Consider the following 21,093-nt stretch of genomic DNA (forward strand, 5'->3'; position numbering starts at 1 on the left):
GCCCTGCGCCCGCCATCAAGAGGTTGCACATGGAAGGCATGCCTTCATCTTTCGGAAGGGACGGCTGGACACGCGCCTGATGTCATTACACCGCCGACTGCCTTTCTCTTCTCATATTTCACCAGCCCCCGCCATCGCTTTCTCTTTGCATTGCAGCAACAGACTTCCTTACTTCACCACATTCAAATTGCCTTGCTTGCCAGCTTCTTCACCTATTACCCGAGTCCTGTCACTCTCCTATCAACATGAAGTTAAACCGAGCATTGGCATTTGGCTTTCTCGCCTCGGCAGCAGCGTAAGCCATTCCTTCCTCACTATCGCACCGCGCTGAGTGCCTTCACAGCATCCCTCTTCTGAAGCGCGATTACGCAATCGGCACAGCTCCCGTCCGAGGTGCCAACATCGGAGGCTGGCTCGTGCTAGAGCCCTGGATCACGCCGTCAATCTTTCACAATTCGCCGGCTGGCGTGGTTGACGAGTACACGTTCAGCCAGAATGTTTCCAATGCAAGGGACATTCTAAGGGCCCACTGGGACAACTGGGTCACCCTTGTCGACTTCCAAAAGATTGCAGACAATGGTTTCAACGCTGTCAGGATCCCCATTGGTAAGATTGCGCTAGTGCGTCGCATTCACTTGTTTCAACGGCTGAGCGGACTGCAGGCTACTGGGCGTTCAAAAAGTATGCGGGAGAACCCTACATCCTCGATTCCCAACAAGCTCACTTGGACCGCGCCCTTGAATGGGCGCGCCAAACCGGCCTTAAAGTCTGGATCGACCTGCACGGCGCGCCGCGCTCGCAGAACGGTTTCGACAACTCCGGCCGACTCACCGACACGCCCTCATGGACCAGCGGTGACTCGGTTGCGGCGACGACGGAGGTGATTCGCATGATCGCGAACAAGTATGCCGCGCCTTCCTATGCCGATGTCGTTGCCGCCATTGAGCTGCTCAACGAGCCGCTCATGTCGAACCTGCCCGGCGGCCGCGCTGCGACGCAGGCCTACTACCAGACGGGGTTTGACGCGGTGCGCGCCGCAGCCGGCAGCGATGGCACCGCCCGGGTCATTATCCAGGACGGTTTCGCCAGCCCGCCAACGTGGAACGGCTTTCTGGCGGGCGAGGGCTTGGCTGGCGCCGTCGTTGACCACCATGAGTACCAAGTCTTCACCAATGAGCTGGTCGCGCTGAGCCCGCAGCAGCACGTTGACGCCGTGTGCGGCAACGCGAAGACGTGGGCGACAGGCCAAGACAAATGGCTCGTTGTGGGCGAGTTCACTGGCGCAATGACGGACTGTGCACCTGCTCTTGTAAGCATCCTAATCTTTTTTTCTTTTCCTATTCCGATCCCTTGCCCTCCTCTCCCGTCACCATGTTAGGGAACCACGTCCCTTGCATTAGCCCCACATAGCACACCCAAGCCACCGCCGCTCCACCAAAAGACACTAACAGACTTACCTAGAACGGCTACGGCGTCGGGGCCCGCTACGACGGTACCTACAGCAAGCGCAACGCCGACGGCAGCTACACGAACTCCACCTCGCACGGCACGTGTGCTCACATCAACTGGATCAACGACTGGACCGAGCAAAACAAGACCGACACACGCAACTACATCAACGCTCAGCTCGACGTCTTCGAGCAGAGAACACAGGGCTGGTTCTGGTGGAACTTCAAGACCGAGGCCGCCGCCGAGTGGGACCTGTTCCGTCTGCTCGACGCAGGCATCTTCCCGAAGCTCGAGGGAAGGCAGCGCAAGGTGACGTGCTAGAGCGCGAGTGATGGTGGGAGGGAGAGTATTTTATGGCGGACATACGTAGTAGCGTCGAAGGGGCATCTCATAACGTTGGCTGGAGAAAAGGATTACAGTTCGGAGTCTGGGAGTTGGTGCAAGAATCTAATAGTTCACTGGCATGTCATATGCATCACCACAAGTTTAAAACAGCAGTCCTCTTGTCGTAAGTTTCAATACCTGGAAGGTATAATACATCGTTGTCTGCATTTACCATCCTTCGGTGTCGCCATGTCGGATTTTACCTCGGCGAACCCAACGCTGAACCATATCAAAAATCAAGGGAAGCCGAGCAGAATGGTGTTGTACCCACTATTTAATTCTTTCCTTCTCCATCTTCTGCTTCTTTCCTTCTCTCCATAATCCTACTGTACACAAAACCTTTTTTGTATCATACCCTACCCGGGAGAAAGCTATCGGAGGGGAAATTTTTACCCAGTGTCTGACTGACTGTCCACTCTACTAGGCCATTCAATCCGCAAAAGCTTGAAAAAGAAAAGGGGAAGAAAAGAGCCATCAATCTTTTCCCATCATCCCATTCACCCACCCCATGCCATGACGCTTGCCAAGAAGAAAAAAGATCAGAAGCCAAAAAAAAAAAACAATCCGCTGGCTCAAGGACACCTTCACTCACGAGTGATAAAAGTGAGAAGCTCGGGACCGCAAGTCAATCCAGTACTCACTCTGATAGAGAGTCAAAGCACTCCCAACCAACTCCTCGTGCTGTCAAAATTAAGCCCCCGGAAAACGGGAAAGGCTTGGAAGGCTTCTTCACCCAAACCCGCCCAAGAAGGGGAAGAAGGACAAATTCATCGAGAACAAAAAGCCAAAAACACAGAGTCCGCTGATGTGATTGAGCTTGCGTTTCCCTTGAGGGTAGGGAGGGAATAGAAGATGAGTAGGAGGCAGAAGTGGTAGAACAACCACAACCAGGTCATTATTACGCCTTGTTCTGCTTGTCTTGGCTCGGCGGCCATACCTTCTGTATCTCCTCGATGTCGCGAATCGTCTCGTTGAAGGCGGTCGACGCACAATCGATGACGCGGATACGGTTCCACTCGCCGCGATCTCTCCACACAGCCGCCATCATCGCCGCGTTGACCTGCTCGAGCTGCTCCACGCTCAGCCCGGAGCTGCGGTGCACAAGTTCGTCGTGGAACCGCGCGAGATGCGCCTCATCGAGAATCAGCTGGGGTTCGGCTTGTTGCTGATGCTGCTCATTGGATGACGATGAGTTGAGGAGTGAGCCGATTTTGGGTTCCTGGCGTGCAGGCGGCATGAGTCCGCCGCCGTACAGGTTTGATTGCGATGACTGCGATTGCTGCGACTGCTGTGAGTTGCTGAGCTGGCTGCTGGCGAAGGGTTCTTGTGTGTCGGGTATCTGAGAGCCTCCAGACTGTGCGGGACCCGATGCGAAGTCGGGGTGCTGGCCGGGGGCGACACCGTTGACGGTGCTCTGGGTATTTGTGAAATGCGCTGAAGATCGATCTGACGTTTTCTGGCCTGAAGTCGTTGTGGACGCGCTGTTCCGGTAGTCACCGGGTTGCGTGTTGGGGGCCATCTGGGTGTGACCCGATTTCTGCGACCGAGTGGCGGTCTGCGTGTTTGGCGCGCTCTGTTGAGTGTCGTCGTCAAGTTTCTGCCGCTTGTCCCGATGCTGCGAATCCTGCTCCTGGCTGTCTTCCAGATGAGAGCTATCTTCGCCGTGGGCGCCTGACCCATTGCTCTGGCGCTTGTGGCTGTCCGTCTGATCCGACGTTGAGAGTCCGTTCGAAAGCGAGCTGGGCCCAACGTGGTAAGATGGTGTGATAGGAGGCACTTGACCTGGGGTAGGATCAGACTCATCAAGGATGATAGGGCCCGTATTGTCTGATGCGGCCACGTGGGTCTCGTTGTCCTGAGGCGGAGGAACATTGGCGTAAATCCGTTGCGCTGGGCGGTTCTCCTCTGCCGCTCTCTTACGTTCTTCCTCCTCCAAAGCCTTGAAGCGCTCCTGCTCCCGCTTGTACACATCTTGGCATGCACGTACGAGGTCCGGACTGTTGAGCTCGATTGCCATGGTGTCGACTTCGACATTAGTCAATATCTCATCGGCCTTGACAATGAGATCTGTCTTCCCCATGGTTCTCGTGTCTTTGGCGATATACTTGACATCCTCGAGGAAGTCAATCGGTCTTTTGTAATAGCCGTTGGCGATGCGGCGCTCGATTTGGTCGAAGCCCAGGTTGTAGTAGAAATTCCCAGTCGCTGTCTCTACTAGACCTCTGACTCCTCTGGAATCGTAGCCGAATTCGTACGGCCTGTACTCATCCGGGCGTTGCTCCACGGGAACATCGCTGGTCAGGATCCGTGGATCTTCTTCCCTCCAGAGGTACTCAAAATCTTTCTCAGGAATGAGACCATCTTTGAAGCGCCTGTACTTGTTTTTCAGCTGCTCCATGATCGGGTGGAATCTCAGCTTCAGAAGTTGCAGAGTGTAGCGATCTCGCTTTTTGATAGCTTTGAGATCGGCCTTTGTAAGAGGTTTCGGTGCATCTGAAGGTTTGGGTGCCTCCTGGAGCTCTTCGAACTTGCGTTTCCGCCGATTGACATCGGGGAATTCCTTCGGTGGCTTCCGGATGTAATCGACAACATTCTGGAAGTACTCCTTGCGAGCCTGCTCATTAGGACGCTTCAGCTCGTACTGGTTCTTGAGTGAGTAGCCAAATAGGTCTTTGAGCATTTGCGGGTCAATTTTCTCGTCCTCATGCTGCTCCATGGTCCCCAGAACAAGCACCGGCTCGTTAGCCGGCATGGTGCGAAGGAGGCTTGTGAAGATGCTGACAACATTTGGGCCAACTGTTTCGTACCACACATCAACCTGAGGGATGTAGATGACTGATGGCTTGTGAGTGCGCACTTCCTTGAAAAGCTGCACCAGGGTTGCCTCTGCCGACTTGTCTCTGTCTCCAAGTAGATTTGAAAGGTCAAACGATTGGACGTGCATATTGTCGAACCTGTGCAGCAAAGCTGATCCGATTTCCTGCTGGCCCATCCCTTCAAAACCGCGAATCAGGAGTCTGGGTCGGAATACTCTGACCTGTTCGAAGTCGAGCTTGATGTTCTCGCGCTCAAAACCGAAGTCATCGCGGTCGTCATACTGTGCCTCCTCGAGCGCCGTTAGCTTCTTCTTCGGTGGAATAAGATCGTCGATGATTCGCGCAATTTCCTCCAGAGCGGGCTTCAGAAGCGGGGCAGTGGCCTTCTTCAAAGGTGCTGCGCCGAACGAAGTTGAACGCTGTGATGAGGGCACGATCTTGTTGACTGATATCATGAAGTCCTTGGCTGAAACTTGGATGCTGTCGACGTCGAGAAGTAGCTTTTTGTTAGACTTGTAGACCTGTGGGAACGTGCCCTGGATGGCATTGACTGCAGCTTCAGTGCAGAGGGCGCGAAGATCAGCACCCCCGTAACCCTTGGTCATCTCGGCCAGCTGGTTCTTGAAATCTTCCGATAAGGGCGGGCTCCAGTTCTTGGTATGGATGCTTATGATGGAACGACGGGCCTCATGGTCAGGAAGTGGAAAGTAGAATTCGCGGTCGAATCTACCCGGTCGACGCAGGGCCGGGTCAACGTTGTCGGGACGGTTGGTAGCACCAATGATAACCACCTGTCCGCGATCATCCATGCCGTCCATGAGGGCCAGGAGGGTTGCGACAATAGAGGCGAGCGACTGCTCGGATTTGCTGGACCGCACGGGTGCAAGTCCATCAATCTCGTCGAAGAAGATGATGCTTGGCTGATTTCTGCGAGCGTCTTCGAAGAGCATGCGAAGCTGGCGCTCAGCCTCTCCAACCCATTTGCTAAGTGCGTCGGCGCCTTTGCGCATGTAAAATGTAACCTTCTTGCCGTCGGTGCTGAGAGCATTGGACAGAGCGCGCGCGAGAAGAGTCTTTCCGGTACCAGGGGGGCCATGGAACAGCACACCGCGCGGCGGGGTGATCTTGAACTTTTGGAACATTTCGGGATAAAGAAGAGGCAATGTGACCATCTCCTTTAGCTGGTTGATGTGGTTGTCTAGCCCCCCAACGCTATCGAAGTTGACCTCCTCGTCAACGGTGATGGGGTTAACATCCGCATTACCTCCTTCTCCGATCTTGCCAAGACCGGCGGGCCCGCCGCGGAAGCCTTTGTCGGGAGTCTGACCCAGCTGTAAGATGCTACCGGCGACCGACTTGGGTGCGTTCCCGCTTCCACGGGGTCCCCGTTGGCCACTCTGGTTAATGTCGTTGTCGTCGCTGCTATCTGAGTCCAAGTCGCCGACCTCGCCAAGGTAATCGTGATTTTTCGGTACGCCTGTTGTGATGGTTAAATCCGCTTCAAGAGGCAACTGTAAAGCCATCATACCAAGTAGAGGTTCCTTTCCTCCGAGTCCACCGAATGGTCCAGCAAGGCTATAGAGAGGTCGCCACCCTGCTACTGCTGCCTTCTTGCCTTGCGATGGAGCTGGTGCACCGGCATCTTCGCCGTTTTCTTCATCCATCCTATAGAGATCGGGAAGTGTCATCATTGTGTAGTTCTTGTTTGGATCCTTTCGACGAAGAGAACGCTTAATACTCGCTTCGTCTGCTAGACTGGCGCGGTTTGGCCGGGTTTGACGGTTGCGCCTCTCGTCATGACGAAGCTCTTGAACCTCATCTCTGATCTCGTCGACATCCAGCTCTTCATCGGACACAGAATTGTTCCTGCTGCGCTGAGATGACTTCAGTCTCTGTGACTTTCTGCGGGTCGTGCTCTCATCGCCGGAGCTCTTCTGGCGCTTGGATGGTGGTCGTTCGGAGTCCAGGTCGTCATCTTCGGATTCGCCATGTTTGTCGTCGTCGCCGGGGTCGAAGTCGTCGCTGCTATCGTCCGCATTGCGCCTTTGAGATGCGCGCGCCGCATTTGTCTGTTGTATCTGAGTTAACCCCAACCCTTTGAGCTCTCTTTGGGAAATTCTTTGGTGTTTTGGGATGTCAAAAGTGTCGCGCTTGGGCTTGATGCTCTTCGCCTCCTTGGCTGTTGCCGAGGGAGCTTTGCGCTTCTTGAATTGTTGTAGTGCTGCAGTGGCTGCTTTCGGAAGTTGCTTTCCTGCTAATGGAGAAGAGTTGACACCTACTTGTTGGGTTCTGTTACGAGTCCTCGTTACGGGACCCTCGTCATCCTCATCCTCATCCTCTTCGTCATGCTGCTCGTGTTCTGACTCTTGAATCACGGCCTCACCTGACTGAGCGTCTTCAATGTCTTGTCCTTCATAGCGAATCTCTGACGTAATAGATGCAGCTTGGCTAACTTGCACCTCTTCTTCAGCTTCTTCCTTGGGCTGCAGCGGGTCGGGGCTTTGGGCTGACTGTCCGGACGCTTCTTGGGAAGCTTCCATAATGGTGCTGGGCCGCTTCATTGGAGCCTTGCGACCCTGAGCGGGCCTCGCGCCGGCGCGTCGCTGAGGTGAGTGGCTGCCTGCAATTGAACCAACAGACCTGGCTCTGCCTGAATATCCCAGCTCTTGCAACGGCTCCTCCCGATCCTCGGAGAGACGCACGCTCCTCCGGGTCCTCACATTCGATTCTGGCTGCACCGACTTACTTGCTGCACGAGTGGACCTTGCACGCGTGCTTCGCGTGTTCTGCTGGGGAAGTTTCTGCAGGTTCACCTTCAATACCACTATACGTGACTTCTTCTGCTTGCGCTTGTCACCGGTATTCCGCTCAGTGGACTCCACGACCAGGTCGTTGTCTTCGATATCTTCGTCGGCACTCTCTTCGTACTTGATGTTCTTCTTCGCAGCGTTGCGGGCAGGGCGACCGCTAGCATTAACTTCCGGTTCCTCTTCCGATTCAAGGTCGTTGGCTGATGCATATGACTCCTCACTTATCTCATCATCATCGTCAACAATGTCATCATCCGAGCTGCCATAGTCGTGTCGCGCGCGCTTCGAGGTCCTCTTGCGGGCCGGGGTTGACTTCTTCTTCTTCGAAGGGCGACGCGGAGGTGATGACGGGTTCTCCTCGAAGTCGGAGTCGTCTGGATCCGACGCGTTAGGATCGAAGTTCTCCAACTTCGACCTTGAACCCCTCATGATGAAGGCGCATGCGATGTAAAAACAAGACTGCGGGGGACGAAAACCCTCTGTCAAGAGACGAACATCAGCTTGACTGTCGAGGCGGGCAGCATAGACCAAATCGCATGCGGAATGGAGGACAGGCAGCAGCAAGCTTACAGGCAGGCAATGTGCTGAGCGGGGTGTAGTCGCGGTCTGGTAAGATAGCGGCACGCTGCTGTTGGGGGCGAAGGCGATTGCGACCGGTAGGCGCGCAGCTGAGGCGTCGGCGGGTGCTGCACGAGGACAGGATGCGACGATGCGACAGGCGGACGTGGGCGGCAGAAGACTTGCGCGCACAGTAACGCGGCGACAGGACCGCAGGCGTTGTTGGAAGTGATGCAGTGCAGCGCCAGGCGAGAGGGACCGGGTGGGCGAGGAGAGCTGCGGTGTTTTGGGTTCGTGTTCAAGGCGCCCGTCGCGGTGCACGGCGGTGCCAAGACCCGCTTACGCCGACGCGCGCGGGCCAATCAGCGCCGCCAAAACATCAACAACCTCTCTCGTGCGCGAACGAGCGCCCTTATGCCATCACGACGCACCCCTCTGCGGCCGCTGCAAAAGTGCTGAGAGCAGGTCGAAACCGCGCGCAATGGGCTTGCCGCATCTCCGCGACTCGATTCCGGGCGGTTTCAAGCGCCGCAAGCCCGCGCTCAAGCCCGCGCCCCGAGTCTCCTAGACGACCTCCCCGTCTTTCTCAGGCACCCTAGCTGCCGTCGATCGGCTGCAGGAACCGTTGAGGCTCAAAACCTTAACGCCGTTAAGCTCCTGCCAGCTGGTGCGTCCTTCTTTGTGGGGAAGCACGTGCACCTGCTGTGCCCGACCCGCCGCATCGCTCTCGCGTGTTCCTGCGCTCCGTTCCAAAAGCGAACACACAGCTTCCTCCACACACATGCGCCCAGCGCCCGTCTTGCCTGCAGAACTTGTCGCTATCATCATATCTACATTGCGGTCGTGCTAATTGCGCATGGGACGGCTCCGCGCTGCAGGCTTCCCGTCGCAATATCTTACAACGCTCCCAACACACGCTTGCGACCGACGTTGTGCATTTGTAGCAGCGCTCGTAGTGTGCTGTTGACATCACGAGTTTGATGGTGTGGTGATGAAGTGGTCCTGTGCCGGTCGTTTGGAACGGCGGCGGAGACCTGAGCGCAGTGGCTCTCTTTCCTCCTCGTACGGACCTCTTTTCGCCGAGATTTTCCCGCATGTTCCAGGTTTGGCCTGCAAATCCACACCCTTACTCCCGACCCGAAATCCTTCTTTCTCGATCAAGTAGCATATCGGAACATGCTCAATTCGCAGCTGATTTCGCTTGACGATGTGTTGTAGTATGAGTGTGCCTGGTCGGTCTAGCACCAGCGCAAGCGTCGGGTTCGTCAGGTTTCAGCTTGCTATCAGCTAGGCTAGTAACTCAATACGAATGTCTCAATATGAATGAACTCTTCGATGTATCACTGGGGATAGCAAATAGCGAGTAGAAAGTCCAAGGTCTGTCGTTCTTGCACGCGCACCAAATCAGCACGAAGGGGGACTACTTAGCGTTGACATCACAACGTGCTACGCCGAAGCTCAAGTGCAAAACTATCACCCACTTCTCCTCTTTGCTGTATGCATGGGTGGCTTGTTCATTGATTTCACATTTTTAAGGGAGTGCAGAGCACATCGCCAATTCTATGCTAGTCCGTTCATCTGTTTTACATTTACAGATAAGGAATTACAAATTTAACGAATCGGGATCAATTTATCAAGGACTAGAAATCATCAGTCAGACGTGTCGAGCTGTGAGGAACCACGTCACTTACCGAGTCCATCCAGGAACATTTCGCCTGCGCAGTCAACCTTGGCTACCGCTTCATCTCTAATCCTAATCTTCACGAAACCTTCTCTCATCACTGACATCTTGGTGTAGATCATGATGGTGTATACCGATCGGCTAACCCATCTACCTATGGCGAGGAACGGCTTCAGCAGCATTGGATCATCCGATCGCGGCATTCTTGAGTCCACGACAGCTTTCCTCGCTACGGCGTACTCAACGGTAGTGGCAGCAATGCTACCGTCAGCCGTAACCTCGGGCGGCATGGCATAGAAGACCTTATCCTTCATGCCAGGCAGGCGCATGATCTCAATGCGCAGGGCCACTGTCGTCTGAGTACCGAGTTTAGGTATAGCAGAGATCGACCGGACTACACCCAGGGGTGCTGCCACCAGCCAAGAACCTATACAGGCCCAGAAGACCGCAATGAAGCCAAAGGCCAACGGGACCCAGCTAGCAATCCCATTCCTGTCTCTCGCCTCCTTCGAATCACTGAAGAAGAACCGGTACGACGAAGCAGCAGCACCGAAGCAGGCGAGTCCAGCGACGTAGCACACGATTCGAAATGCCCCTTGGTTTGGTGCCGAGTAAAGAAGCGTCTCCGAACCCTTTTCCGCCAATGTCCGCAATACATAAGACAGTTTGTCTTTGGGCTGGTATGTTTTGGCGACGGCTGCCGGAATGGCCTTGGGCCGGGGGGCTGCGACGCTGGGCTTGGCCTTCGTAGAAGCAGCGCGAAGTGTGCTCGATGTGAAGAAACGGAGGGTCGCGAACGGACTTGGCTGAGTGGCACGATATTGGAAGGCAGTAATGCGAGAAAACGGCGATCTGGCGAAGGGGGCGGCCCCTCTGAAGCAGGTGGCCATGGCTGCTGCGCGGAACCAGTCAATGCGACGTTGCTCAGGCGGGAACGGAAGCCATACCGGGCGCGAATGGGGCTGGGCGCGCAGGTGGCAGAAGCGCGTCGGCGGACAAAAAGTGCAGCTCAACGGAGATCAGCTCCCCGCCGCGCTCCGACGCGGAACCGTCGTCGTCGTGCGCCGCCGGGATTTTCCTAAGCACCGCCGTCCCAACACTCCGACGGCTCAGCACCGCTCTCTCGACCCTCGCCAGCTCCGCCCTCCGCACCCACGCCCCCCAAGCTCAACTCCTGTGAGGCATTGCTGCCTCCAAGGTCACCATGGCCTCGCTGAGCGCTGCCTGCAGGCTGTCCGCCCGCGTCGCGACCCGCCAGCTGCCCCAGAATGTCGTCCGCAGAGGTCAGCCTCCGCCATCCCATCTTTGCTGACAACCACTGATTTCGCTTTGCCAGGCTTCCGCTCCTCGCCCGCGAGTGCTGCTGCGCAGAACTTTCAGATGCCCGCTCTCTCCCCCACCATGACCGAAGGCAACATCGCCAGCTGGAAGATCAAAGAAGGTACGAAGCGGATAACCTGGCGCGCATCGGTCAATGGCTTGGCTGCAGGTATATGCAATGCAGAACATGTCTGACATGGAATAGGAGAGTCTTTCTCCGCTGGCGACGTTCTTCTTGAGATCGAGACGGATAAAGCGCAGATGGACGTCGAGGCACAGGACGACGGTATCTTGGCCAAAATCACGGTAAAGCAGCATCCTACGACTTCACACCTGCGCCTAGCTGACAGTTGCATAGCTGGGTGACGGTAGCAAGGCCGTGAAGGTCGGTCAACGTATCGCTGTTCTTGCGGAGCCTGGCGACGACCTCAGCAGTCTGGAAATCCCCGCTGAGGAGAATGCTCCGCAGGACTCAGCGCCAAAGGAACCCCAACCCTCGGAAGCCAAGCAGACCAGCGCCCCAGCTCCTGGGGCCGGCAAGTCGGCTGCTGCTCCTCCTGGGAAGGCCGTCAAGCAGACCTACCCTCTCTATCCCTCGGTCCTCTACGCCCTTCGTGCAAACGGCCTGTCCAAGGAGGATGCGGACAAGATTCCCGCGACTGGCCCGAACGGCCGCCTGCTGAAGGGAGATGTTCTCGCTTACGCTGGCAAGCTGTCCGAGAGCGCATATGCGTCGAATCTTTCTAAGATCCTCGCCGAGAAGGCTCATCTGGACCTCAGCAACATCAAGGCTGTGCAACCGAAGCCGTCTGCTGCGGCTCCCGCTCCCGCTGCTGCTGAGGAGCCGGTTCCTGAACCGCTCACCCAGGTCACTTTGCCTATCAACTTCAAGGCAGTTCTCGAGTGCCAGAAGCGCCTTCAAGACACTTTCGGCGTCTACCTTCCTCTGGCAGACTTCGTTGCTCGTGCTACTGAGCTTGCGAACGAGGATCTCCCCCGCTCCAAAAACGCTCAGCCTTCTGCAGACGAGCTTTTCAACGCCATTGTTGGCACGGACAAGATCCCTACAACTTCCAGGGGACAGTTCATTCCTGAGGTCTCTGCTCTGCCTACTCCCGCCTCGAAGCCCGCCAAGCCCTCCAAACAGGTCGACATCATTGACATTTTGGCCGGCAAGTCCACCAAGGCTAAGAGCGCGAAGACCACTCTGCCGTCCGCCTCGGCTGTGGCAAACCCTATTAATGTCTTTAGCGTGAGCGTGCCTAAGGGTGAGGAGAAGAGGGCAACAGTCTTCCTGGAGAGGGTGAAGGTCGTTCTGGAGACGCAACCCGGCGAGCTGGTTCTGTAAATGTTTTTTGAAACTTGACTTCTTATAGACTGAACGTTTGCTGTAGTTTAGCGGCGCGTTTGAAGGCATATCGAATACCCTCTGATTGCCAACCGCGTGGAAGGGGAGGCCCACAAAACTGCCCTGCATTTCCAAGTCCAGCTGCTCTTATGTCACTCCGCTGTCGCAGTTGAGCACGACGTGTAGAGCCTTTGAATGACTCGAATGATTTCCCTCTTCCCTGGGCTACCAAAATTCACAATGGAAACCTAGGACAGGCAACTGAGTACCCCTTGATACTCAGATAATAGCCCTGGTGAGCTACAAGCTTAGCGAGGAAATCGATGGGGAACGAGGGACGAGGGAGAGTGGAAGGTCTAGCGGGAAAGCTCTTGCCTGATTCAAAGACTTTGGTCGCCACTGGCCATTTCTCGTTAAGTACTACCTAATATGACTACAATTCAGCACGCTTGCCTAACTAGCAATAAGCAGTTTATATTCTCATTTTCTCAACGCTTACTTTTTGTGCCCTTTCACAACCGCTGGATCAATAGATGGCAAAGAGAAAAGGGGGGAAATATGATGCACATCATTATACTTGGTAGATTCTGCCAGAAGCGTAACGGAAAAGTCGCGTATCAGAAACGGAAGAGGAAATAAAGTTTTTCCCTTCGTCATAGGAGCAAGACGAGATACGTGACGTTTTCCTTTCTCCAGTTTGCTGCTTCATGAGCGCAAATGATACGAAGCCTCGCCCCTCTTTTTCCATTTGGTCGCCCTTTGACGAACAATCCAGATGTCGAAAATGATCTGAAAGACAACCGACATCGGCTTTTGCTTCTTCACCGTGATCACCGCCTCCCACCTCCATGGTCTCGGAACACCGACCCCCGCCTTTGCTTAACTCCGAGCTGATCATCATCAGCGTCGTTCCAGCTTCGCTGCAGCCCCCTGCTGCGGCCACATGAGTGGCAACGCGGCCCTAAGTTATGCTCCAAAAGTCTACCCAAAGTCTGTTCCAGAGGCGTGACCATCTTGCGTAATGCTCCTACGTGCCGAAAGTTCCGTTCGGTGGAGCAGAATACGCGTATAAAAGCTGGAACGGAACGACTGAGTGGCTACCACGTCTTTTTCCTTCGATTGTGCCAGCAACCAAGTTTCGAAAGGGAACTCCTCAAACCCACAAGCATCCCCCAGCAAACCCAAGCCATCGGAAAACAGCGAACAAAAAATGTCTCCTCCAGCCTCCAAGCCCCCCGGTCCCGGTCAAGGCCTTGACCCGAGCTGGGTCGCTGTCGACAAATACACGTTTTCTACACTGCACTCTCACACTCAGCCCAACCATGCCTTCCTCGAACGCACTCTCACCCGTTCTGCCGAAGAGGGTCTTCCTCCCATTGCTTCCTCGCCCACCCAGGGAAAATTTCTCGCGCTGCAGTGTCGATTCGGGCAAGTGAAGCATGCGCTAGATATTGGGACGCTCGGCGGCTATTCAGCCATCTGGATGGCCTCGATGAATCCGGACATGCGGGTGACCACTTTCGAGTACTCCGAACATCATGCGTCGGTGGCGCGTAAAAACTTCGAGGAGGCAGGCGTGGCGGATCGTATCGATCTACGAGTGGGCCCTGCAGCTGAAAACTTGGCCAAGCTGTTGGAGGAAATTGAGGCCGGAAAAGCAGAGCGAGTCGGCTTCGCTTTTGTGGACGCAGACAAGATGAACAACTGGACATATTGCGACTTCGCTATTAGGATGGGATATCCCGGGACGTGCATCTGTATCGATAACATCGTGCAGCATGGATATCTGGTCAAGGAAGAAGCGCAGGATGAAGAGGCGGTGAAAGGCGCACGAATTGCCGTCGAGAATGCGGGGAAAGATGATCGAATCGAATCGCTGGTGATGCAGTGCGTTGGCGAGCGTAATTACGATGGGTTCCTTATGGCCGTGGTGAAATGACGGATCGGGCGAAGTTTCGATTAGGCATTAATGCACATTTGCAAAAGATCGCAATCGACATGTTTGGATGAGAGACATTCCCACGTGGCCAACTCTGGCGCTCTCCTTTCTCCTATGCATAGGAGTGACCTTAGGTGAACCGCTGCATATCTCTGCAGTCAAACCGCTCTAGACGTTATGTTACACCCTCTGGTGCACTTCCCTCTCCCTTGCCCGAGGGGCATTCAAGTCGTAGGGGACTTCCTACGGCTGGACCAGAGTCTCGGACGCGTGAAGCATTTGTCTTCAAGTGTAGAGGGATGCTGCTAACGAACGATTCTTGCCCCGGATGAGATATGTTCAATGGCTTCTTTTGAGAGTTGGAGGGGACCGTCGTCTTGCGGTCGAATTTTGACACCGAGACTGTGACGGCGGGATTCCTCGAACATCTCAAAAAACCAGAAGCTGTCTCGGGGGCTGCAGAGGAAACACAAGGAAAAATGGTCAAGAGTGAACCGGATTTTATTTGAATTTATGCTTACCTGAATTGCGCAGAGATAGCGGAACAGATGCTCTGAGCGTGCCAGGTGATATTGGTTTCTTGGACAAATCTTCCCCAAATGGGCTGATGGATGCCTTGGGTGATTTGGGCGTATCTGTGGTCACTACCCGACCCATGAGCTCAGGAAATATATCCAGAAAATCGCGTCCGACCGACCAGTTGGTCGGGTTACAAGCATGGTCAAGAAATTCCTGTGTCAAGTAAAAGTGGCCGTCGATAGGATCTTTTTCCACAGCCAGGTCCATTCCATGTGGCCAGTTTACGGAGAGCGAGCCCGCGCACGCGGTGACCCAGTCTCGAAGATCGTCGACCAATGCTTCGCGAAGTGCTGGTCTGTCTCGAATTCATCAGTTCCTGAGCTCCATCAGATGACTTTTAGACGTACAGTGGTACTGTATCTAGCGGGGAAATGTGTGGGACCATCATCTGCATTGGGGTCGGCTTGATCAAGTCCGGCATCTTCGCATACGTCTCGGCGGTTGGATTGATCATCCACTGCCGGGGCGTCAGCTGCGTGTACCGTAGCAAGCGCAAGTGCAGGTTGGAGTACCATCATAAGTTGGGTTTGAAAATATAAACATGCCAGGCGCACAAAAACGTCGACATCTTCAAAGCTCTTGTTCATCTCCGAAGCCCACGTCGAGACGGATGGAACATCTCCCGCAGTAAGGGCTCGGTCGACAAAGAAGTATGTAACGTCGATACGAGAGAGGTCGGGCAAGGGCTTGCTGGCGTAATGCATGCGAGCAAGATTCCGGTAGTCTTGGACGACGCGTGAGAAAGGAGCATCGTCGAGCTCCCAGCACGGCTGGAGGAAATGGACTGGGATTTGGAAGTTCGAGACCTGCTGTTTCTGAATCTCGACGGGGTAATGGCCGGCCATGATAGAGCTAGAGGTAGACATATTTCCAAAGGCTTCAACATAGCCGCGGGAAACGGTCAGCGGGCCCAACCTCCGGCGCTTGTGCTGCGGAATAAGCGGCGGCAGCTCCGACTCGCCCGAAGCACTAGCCTGCTGCAGTCTTGGCAGAGGAGAGGAGGGATCGGCCCAGGGGGTTGAGGAGCGTGTAGAGCCAATGCTCTGTTCCTTATCGTCGTCCTGGCTATCGCTGGTGCGGGAAGAGGCGGCGCGCCTCCAGTCGGCGCCCGTCATCGACAACAATGGCACCTTGAAGCCCGAGTCTTCGACGGGTGGCGACGGGTACGACTGGTGGTTGTCCTCGTCGGCGATGCTGCTCAGCCTGCTGCTGGAGGGCGCGCTCGTGCGATCGGCAAGGTCTTGGACATCGGCGCCTTGCCGCAGCAGGCGAATGAGGTCGGCGGCCTCTTGGTCAGAGGCAGAGCGCAACTGGGCGACCAGGGCCTCGAGGGCGTCGGACCTGGCCGTCACCTCGCGCAGGCGGCGCTTGAGGCCGTCCTGGCGGCTGATGGTGCTGTCGAGCTCGTAGTGGCATTGCTCGTTCAGGCGCAGGCACCTGTCGCAGGCCGGGCGAGCGCCGTTGCACTCTCTCGTTCAGCGTCGCTCGCGACGGCGCGTGGGCGGGGGGCTCACCTTGGACTTGCGGCGCTTGCAGGAATTGCAGGCAATGACGGTCATGGACTTCTGGCGCTTGGGCGGGCGCTCATTGTCGAGAGAGGGCTGGGCAGAGTCGCCCATGGTGAGGGTGGATTATCGTCAGTCGCAGGGTCTGGAAGGTGGCGGCGGGGTTTGGAGGCGGAGCGGGAGGCGGCGGACGAGGACTGGAGCCGAGCTGTGCAACTGGCGGCACAGCGGCTTCACGGCGCTGTTCATGGCTCGCCCGGGGGAGGAGGTGGTGGGTCGGCGGGCGAGTTTGGGATGGTGGGCTGAGGCGGCAGCGCAAAGCGGCGCGTTGAAAGGTATCTGCACACCGAATTGAAGGGGGCGGTCTAGACCGAGTCAGCAGTGCAACGCAGGCTGGCGATCTTCTGTGCCGCGCTCAAAGCCCTCTCGACCTGCTGCTCGTGCCCCAGCTCGCGCCGCAACGCCAATGGCGCTGCCACAGGCTGTGCGCCGGCCCGCGCCGCACCGGCCCCGGCCTCCATCTGGCAGCGCAGTTGCGTGGTCGTGGTGTGGGCGTGGACGTCGGGCTGCCGAGTCGCTCTCCCCGTGAAAATCTCCCGCAGGCCTCAGCAGCCAGCGTAGCACGCCGTCCTGCAGCCCGCGCTTCTGCTGCAACGCCCGCCCAATCGACGATCCGCCAGTCTGCCGATCAGTGCGAGAGTCGCCGCGACCATGGACGCGTCGAGGCCCCTCGTCGAGCCGTGGAAAGAGGCGGAGAAGGAGCAGCCCGTGCGAACTTTATACGCGCGGAAAGGCTTCCGCCCGCTGAGAACAAGCTCCGGCCCGTCTGGACACGGCAGCCCCGCCGAGCGCTTCACTCATTGCACCGAAACGACCGCTTGAAATTCCATTGTGGAATCGACAGGCATGCATCCGAAATGCGGGGTTTGCGTTGACAACTCACCTGCATCCACGCTTGAGGCTGTCGCCTCACCATGCACAGCACGCAGATCTGCCATCTAGGCCTGGTCCTTCTCCGCATTTCTGGTTCCCATGGCATATTGATCGGGCTTTGGCCATGCGAATGTTGCCCAATACGACTGCAACCTCGTCGCTGCTCAAATGGGAAAGCGAATCGCATGCACCTTTTTCAAACGGGAAAGCATCACGAAATCGTTTCTATTTCATTCAATGTTCGTCGCCTGCTCTACTCATAGACAGAAGTGCCGAGTTCCATCACGACTGATCTCCCGTCTCTTTCAAGCAGCCAAATCCGTGCCGACAAGCTGGTCCGGAGAGAGGCTCTGGCTCTTCTAAATCCCTATGATGCAGGGCACTCCGAAAGATCGTACAGAATAATATCGTAAAAAAACATCATTACGTCAACCCCACCTAAAAGCCGCGGTTCCCTGTAACCATCGTGCGGTCCATGCCAATGCTTCCTTGCGCAGAAAGTCTATGAAGAGGCTAGACGAAAGCAAAATTGCTGGAAAGACAGTGGTGCTCACTATGCCAACACGCCCTGCTTGAGCGCAGCGATGGCAAAGTGTCCGCCGAGCGTCGGTCTAGCGCGAAAGCTCTGCGCCGCCAGGCCCACCTCGTCGCCGTCGCTCCAGTACCGATCCGAGAACGGCGCTGTGTTCTCCCCGTTGGATACGTACGCATACAGGTCATTCACGAACATGGCCTGCGTGTCCGCCTCGCTGACAGCCGCTACCCAGATCTGCCAGTCGGTCTTGGCCCACTTGATCGCGCCTTCGAGCGCAATGCCTGCCGGCTGCCGCACCGTTGGGTAAAAGTCCGACAGTGCCGTGTAAGACTCGTCCGGGAAGACGGAGAGGTTGAAGAGCTGGTCCGGGTAGGTGTTGAATACCATGAAGTATGTCGGATCTTGGTAGGTGAGGGTGAAGAACGAGGCGTTGGTCGAATCCGAGATCTCCGTGCCCAACCCATCGCCGCCCGTGTTAGTGCCGTAGATTTGGTCGGCGAAGGAGCGGCCCAGGTCGGTGTAATTGGACTGAGACGTCAGCTCGCCGTAGGCTGCCAGACCGACGGCAGCCTTTACGCCGAGGTTGGTCATGTTGGTGAAGGCACCGATGCCGTCGTTGGTGCTGAGCTGGTTGGCTGGATACAGTCCGTTGTCGGCAAGGTAATCGGCATACTTCTTGAAGAGGTCTGCGTATTCGGCCGTCCATGAGGTGTCCCCGGTAGCCTTCTGGTATGCAAGCGCCAAGATCTGGAGGTTGCCACATTGTTCGATCGGCATGGCCTCATCAAGACCGTCGTCGTGACCTGTAGAGTTTGGATAGTGGGCGCCCATGTCGTGGATGACGTACGGTTGAGGGTAGGCACCTAGGTTGCGTTAGCAAGGTGGTTGACGACATGAGAACGTTGTGGCTGCTCACCGGTTGCCAGGTAGGTCATCATGGGGTCAAGGAGGAGCTTGATGAATTCCGGGTTGAACATGTAGAAGAAAGGGAACGTGGGGAAGATGATGTCGACGGTGTTCAGGTTGCCGTTGCTCGAGATCTCCTTGATGAAGGCCCATGGCTTGCTCGTGTCGAAAGTCGAGTTGTCGATGACAATGTCGATACCGCCGTAGATCTGTCGAACCGAAATCTCCAGGATCGCAGTGTAGTTTGAGCCGCCAGACTCCTCACCGACGCTTTGCACCTGCGAGTCGATCGACTTGGACTCGGTAACGCAGTCATCGTAGACGTCGATGAAGTGGTCGATGGCATCGGCCCAGTCGGGGTTGTAGGCTCTGTAGAACGGGGTCCAAGGGTCGCCCCTGTAGTTGATGGCAAGCTCACGGATGTAGCCAATAGCATACACGGCGCTCTTTGCCGAGCTGACAGTGCCAAGGTCAAAGGCGAAGCCAGCCACGGCACCAGCCGACCAAGCCTCGGTGGTGTTAGTCAGCGTGCCGTTGGCGATGAACTGGCCGCGGACCGTGGAAGGAGAGCCAGTCTGATGCGAGTCGGCCCTGGCGCCCCAGACTGAGTAGCCCCACCGGGCCATCTCGTTTAGCTCGCCATAGGTAACCTGGTTGTTGTTCCTGATGCGGTATACGGTGGTGTCGCCGGCCGTCTGCTGAGTAAAAGTGGTGGAATCCGATTGGCCGGTCCACGTGTCGTCGATGTCGGAATAGATCTGAACAGACGGTGTGGCGCCATCGTTGCCGCTGGCCGTAACGGTCAGAAACGAAAACGGCATAGATTGGCGGCGGTAGTTGGTGGGCGACACGGGGGAGAAGAAGTCAAGTGTGATGGTGGCATCGCCGGCCGTGAGAGTGAAGTAGGTGTGGGTGGAGGTGAAGTTGCCGCCAACCACGGTAGCCGACTGCGAGCCAGACTCGGGATCAGGCACACCGAACAAATTGTAAGCAGTGCCATCGACGCGGGCGATGATGGCCCATGTCAGCTTATTGGCGTACCAGAACTCGGGCTGCGCTGATGGCAGATCCGATGACTGGTTCCCGGGGAGCCACGCTGGGGTTGTCTTAGCTAAGATGATGCAAGGAGAGGATGCGGCTCTGGGAACAAGGTGGGGAGCGATCCAATAAGTGATAGGCTTCCCGAGATGCATCTATGAACAGCTGCTAAAGACGACCTCACCCGACACTCAGAAGCGTGCAACTCCCCACCATGCCCCCAGCCAGGCCCTCGACAGCACTTACCGGACAGATACGGATTCTTGACAGCCAGCGGATACGACGGCGGGGTGATGGGGGTGAAGGTCTGAGCAGAGCTGCCAATCACAAAAAGGGAGGCCAAGAGCAGGCGCAAATGCAGTGCGAAGGACGCCATCTTCTCGTATAGAATTGCGGCAAAGCCGGGGAGAAAGCAGCAGGCGGTGATGAGCAGGCTGCCGCCACAAAGCAGCAGGAGCACGACATATTTAGTCTTCCTTTGCTCTCTAGGTTTGGCTCTTGGCGCTCTGAGGAGGGGCTCTCGCTCAGGGAGGAATGAGACATTAGCATGCCATGTGGAGCCTTTGCCGAATGCCGCCATGGCTGTGAGCAATAACGAGCTTATGCGCGTGGCAGCCAGTTAGCAGGGCTCGTTCTCCGAAAACAAACAGGGTAAGCTGCGGGCGAGGTAGGACGGGACGGGAGCGCTAGGTGTTTGCGGCAACGCTTGTTTGCACGGCGGAGATTCCTGCCTGGCGAGATCTTGGACGCTATTCGCAAGAGATGCGGTCAATGGCGTCAACCGGGGGTCAGGCGGGCCGGGCTGGCTGTTCTGTTGGGCGTGTGTAATCGAGCTGCGCGGTGGTTGAAGATGGCTAGAGCGGACGACGTGCTCAGGCGTCGGTCTTGTGTGACTTTTTGCACCCTGGTCGACGCGCTACCCCATGCTCTGGCAAACCCGGGGGGGCGGAAGTTAATATCGGGCATAATGCCGATTCCTCCAGCGTCGTCAGTAGTGGATCAGCAGCGATCAGTGCAATCTCCTCGCAGCCACGTCATGGGCCTGTTGCGTGCTCGCGACCGTCGTTTGCTAGACAAGCGCCATTGCCGTCGTCGGTGTTGAGCCACAGCCGGCGGCCGACCGCGCGTTCTCCTCTGGAAGCTTAACAAATAGGCTTTGCTGGCAGATGTATGTAAGATGATGGTGGTGCGTGCGCCCCGCAGCGCTCGGCAATTCCACGCAGCGGTCGAGGTCAAAACAAGCCGTGAGTCTGTTAAACGTAGCGCCTCAGCCATTCCCGGGTACGGCGGCG

The 21,093-nt window shown here is 56.3% G+C and overlaps 7 protein-coding genes across 7 annotated transcripts; 3 read left to right on the forward strand and 4 right to left on the reverse strand.

The window, feature by feature from the left end:
* Positions 1 to 245: 245 nt before the first annotated feature.
* On the forward strand, positions 246 to 1,770 carry LTHEOB_6851 (Glucanbeta-glucosidase; the record flags this gene model as incomplete). Its single annotated transcript, XM_035516152.1, has 4 exons — positions 246 to 295; positions 344 to 606; positions 663 to 1,309; positions 1,462 to 1,770. The coding sequence occupies 4 exons, from the start codon at positions 246 to 248 to the stop codon at positions 1,768 to 1,770; spliced, it is 1,269 nt and encodes a 422-aa protein (XP_035371818.1).
* Positions 1,771 to 2,731: 961 nt separating this feature from the next.
* LTHEOB_6852 (AAA family ATPAse) lies at positions 2,732 to 7,888 on the reverse strand (the record flags this gene model as incomplete). Its single annotated transcript, XM_035516153.1, has 1 exon — positions 2,732 to 7,888. The coding sequence occupies one exon, from the start codon at positions 7,886 to 7,888 to the stop codon at positions 2,732 to 2,734; it is 5,157 nt and encodes a 1,718-aa protein (XP_035371819.1).
* Positions 7,889 to 9,628: 1,740 nt separating this feature from the next.
* LTHEOB_6853 (uncharacterized protein) lies at positions 9,629 to 10,588 on the reverse strand (the record flags this gene model as incomplete). The annotated part of the gene is made up of 2 exons (XM_035516154.1): positions 9,629 to 9,657; positions 9,709 to 10,588. 2 exons carry the CDS (start codon positions 10,586 to 10,588, stop codon positions 9,629 to 9,631), a joined length of 909 nt encoding a protein of 302 aa, XP_035371820.1.
* Positions 10,589 to 10,902: 314 nt separating this feature from the next.
* LTHEOB_6854 (Pyruvate dehydrogenase protein x component) lies at positions 10,903 to 12,366 on the forward strand (the record flags this gene model as incomplete). The annotated part of the gene is made up of 4 exons (XM_035516155.1): positions 10,903 to 10,981; positions 11,035 to 11,139; positions 11,224 to 11,324; positions 11,377 to 12,366. The coding sequence occupies 4 exons, from the start codon at positions 10,903 to 10,905 to the stop codon at positions 12,364 to 12,366; spliced, it is 1,275 nt and encodes a 424-aa protein (XP_035371821.1).
* A 1,210-nt stretch (positions 12,367 to 13,576) lies between these two features.
* Positions 13,577 to 14,305, forward strand: LTHEOB_6855 (O-methyltransferase; the record flags this gene model as incomplete). Its single annotated transcript, XM_035516156.1, has 1 exon — positions 13,577 to 14,305. One exon carries the CDS (start codon positions 13,577 to 13,579, stop codon positions 14,303 to 14,305), a length of 729 nt encoding a protein of 242 aa, XP_035371822.1.
* A 305-nt stretch (positions 14,306 to 14,610) lies between these two features.
* Positions 14,611 to 16,503, reverse strand: LTHEOB_6856 (Bzip transcription factor; the record flags this gene model as incomplete). The annotated part of the gene is made up of 6 exons (XM_035516157.1): positions 14,611 to 14,761; positions 14,827 to 14,949; positions 15,003 to 15,179; positions 15,232 to 15,341; positions 15,439 to 16,350; positions 16,399 to 16,503. 6 exons carry the CDS (start codon positions 16,501 to 16,503, stop codon positions 14,611 to 14,613), a joined length of 1,578 nt encoding a protein of 525 aa, XP_035371823.1.
* Positions 16,504 to 17,875: 1,372 nt separating this feature from the next.
* Positions 17,876 to 20,177, reverse strand: LTHEOB_6857 (uncharacterized protein; the record flags this gene model as incomplete). Its single annotated transcript, XM_035516158.1, has 3 exons — positions 17,876 to 18,720; positions 18,774 to 19,859; positions 20,048 to 20,177. The coding sequence occupies 3 exons, from the start codon at positions 20,175 to 20,177 to the stop codon at positions 17,876 to 17,878; spliced, it is 2,061 nt and encodes a 686-aa protein (XP_035371824.1).
* Between the last annotated feature and the right edge of the window lie 916 nt (positions 20,178 to 21,093).

Source organism: Lasiodiplodia theobromae (assembly GCF_012971845.1).
Source record: "Lasiodiplodia theobromae strain AM2As chromosome Unknown scaffold_20, whole genome shotgun sequence".
Taxonomy (NCBI): domain Eukaryota; kingdom Fungi; phylum Ascomycota; class Dothideomycetes; order Botryosphaeriales; family Botryosphaeriaceae; genus Lasiodiplodia; species Lasiodiplodia theobromae.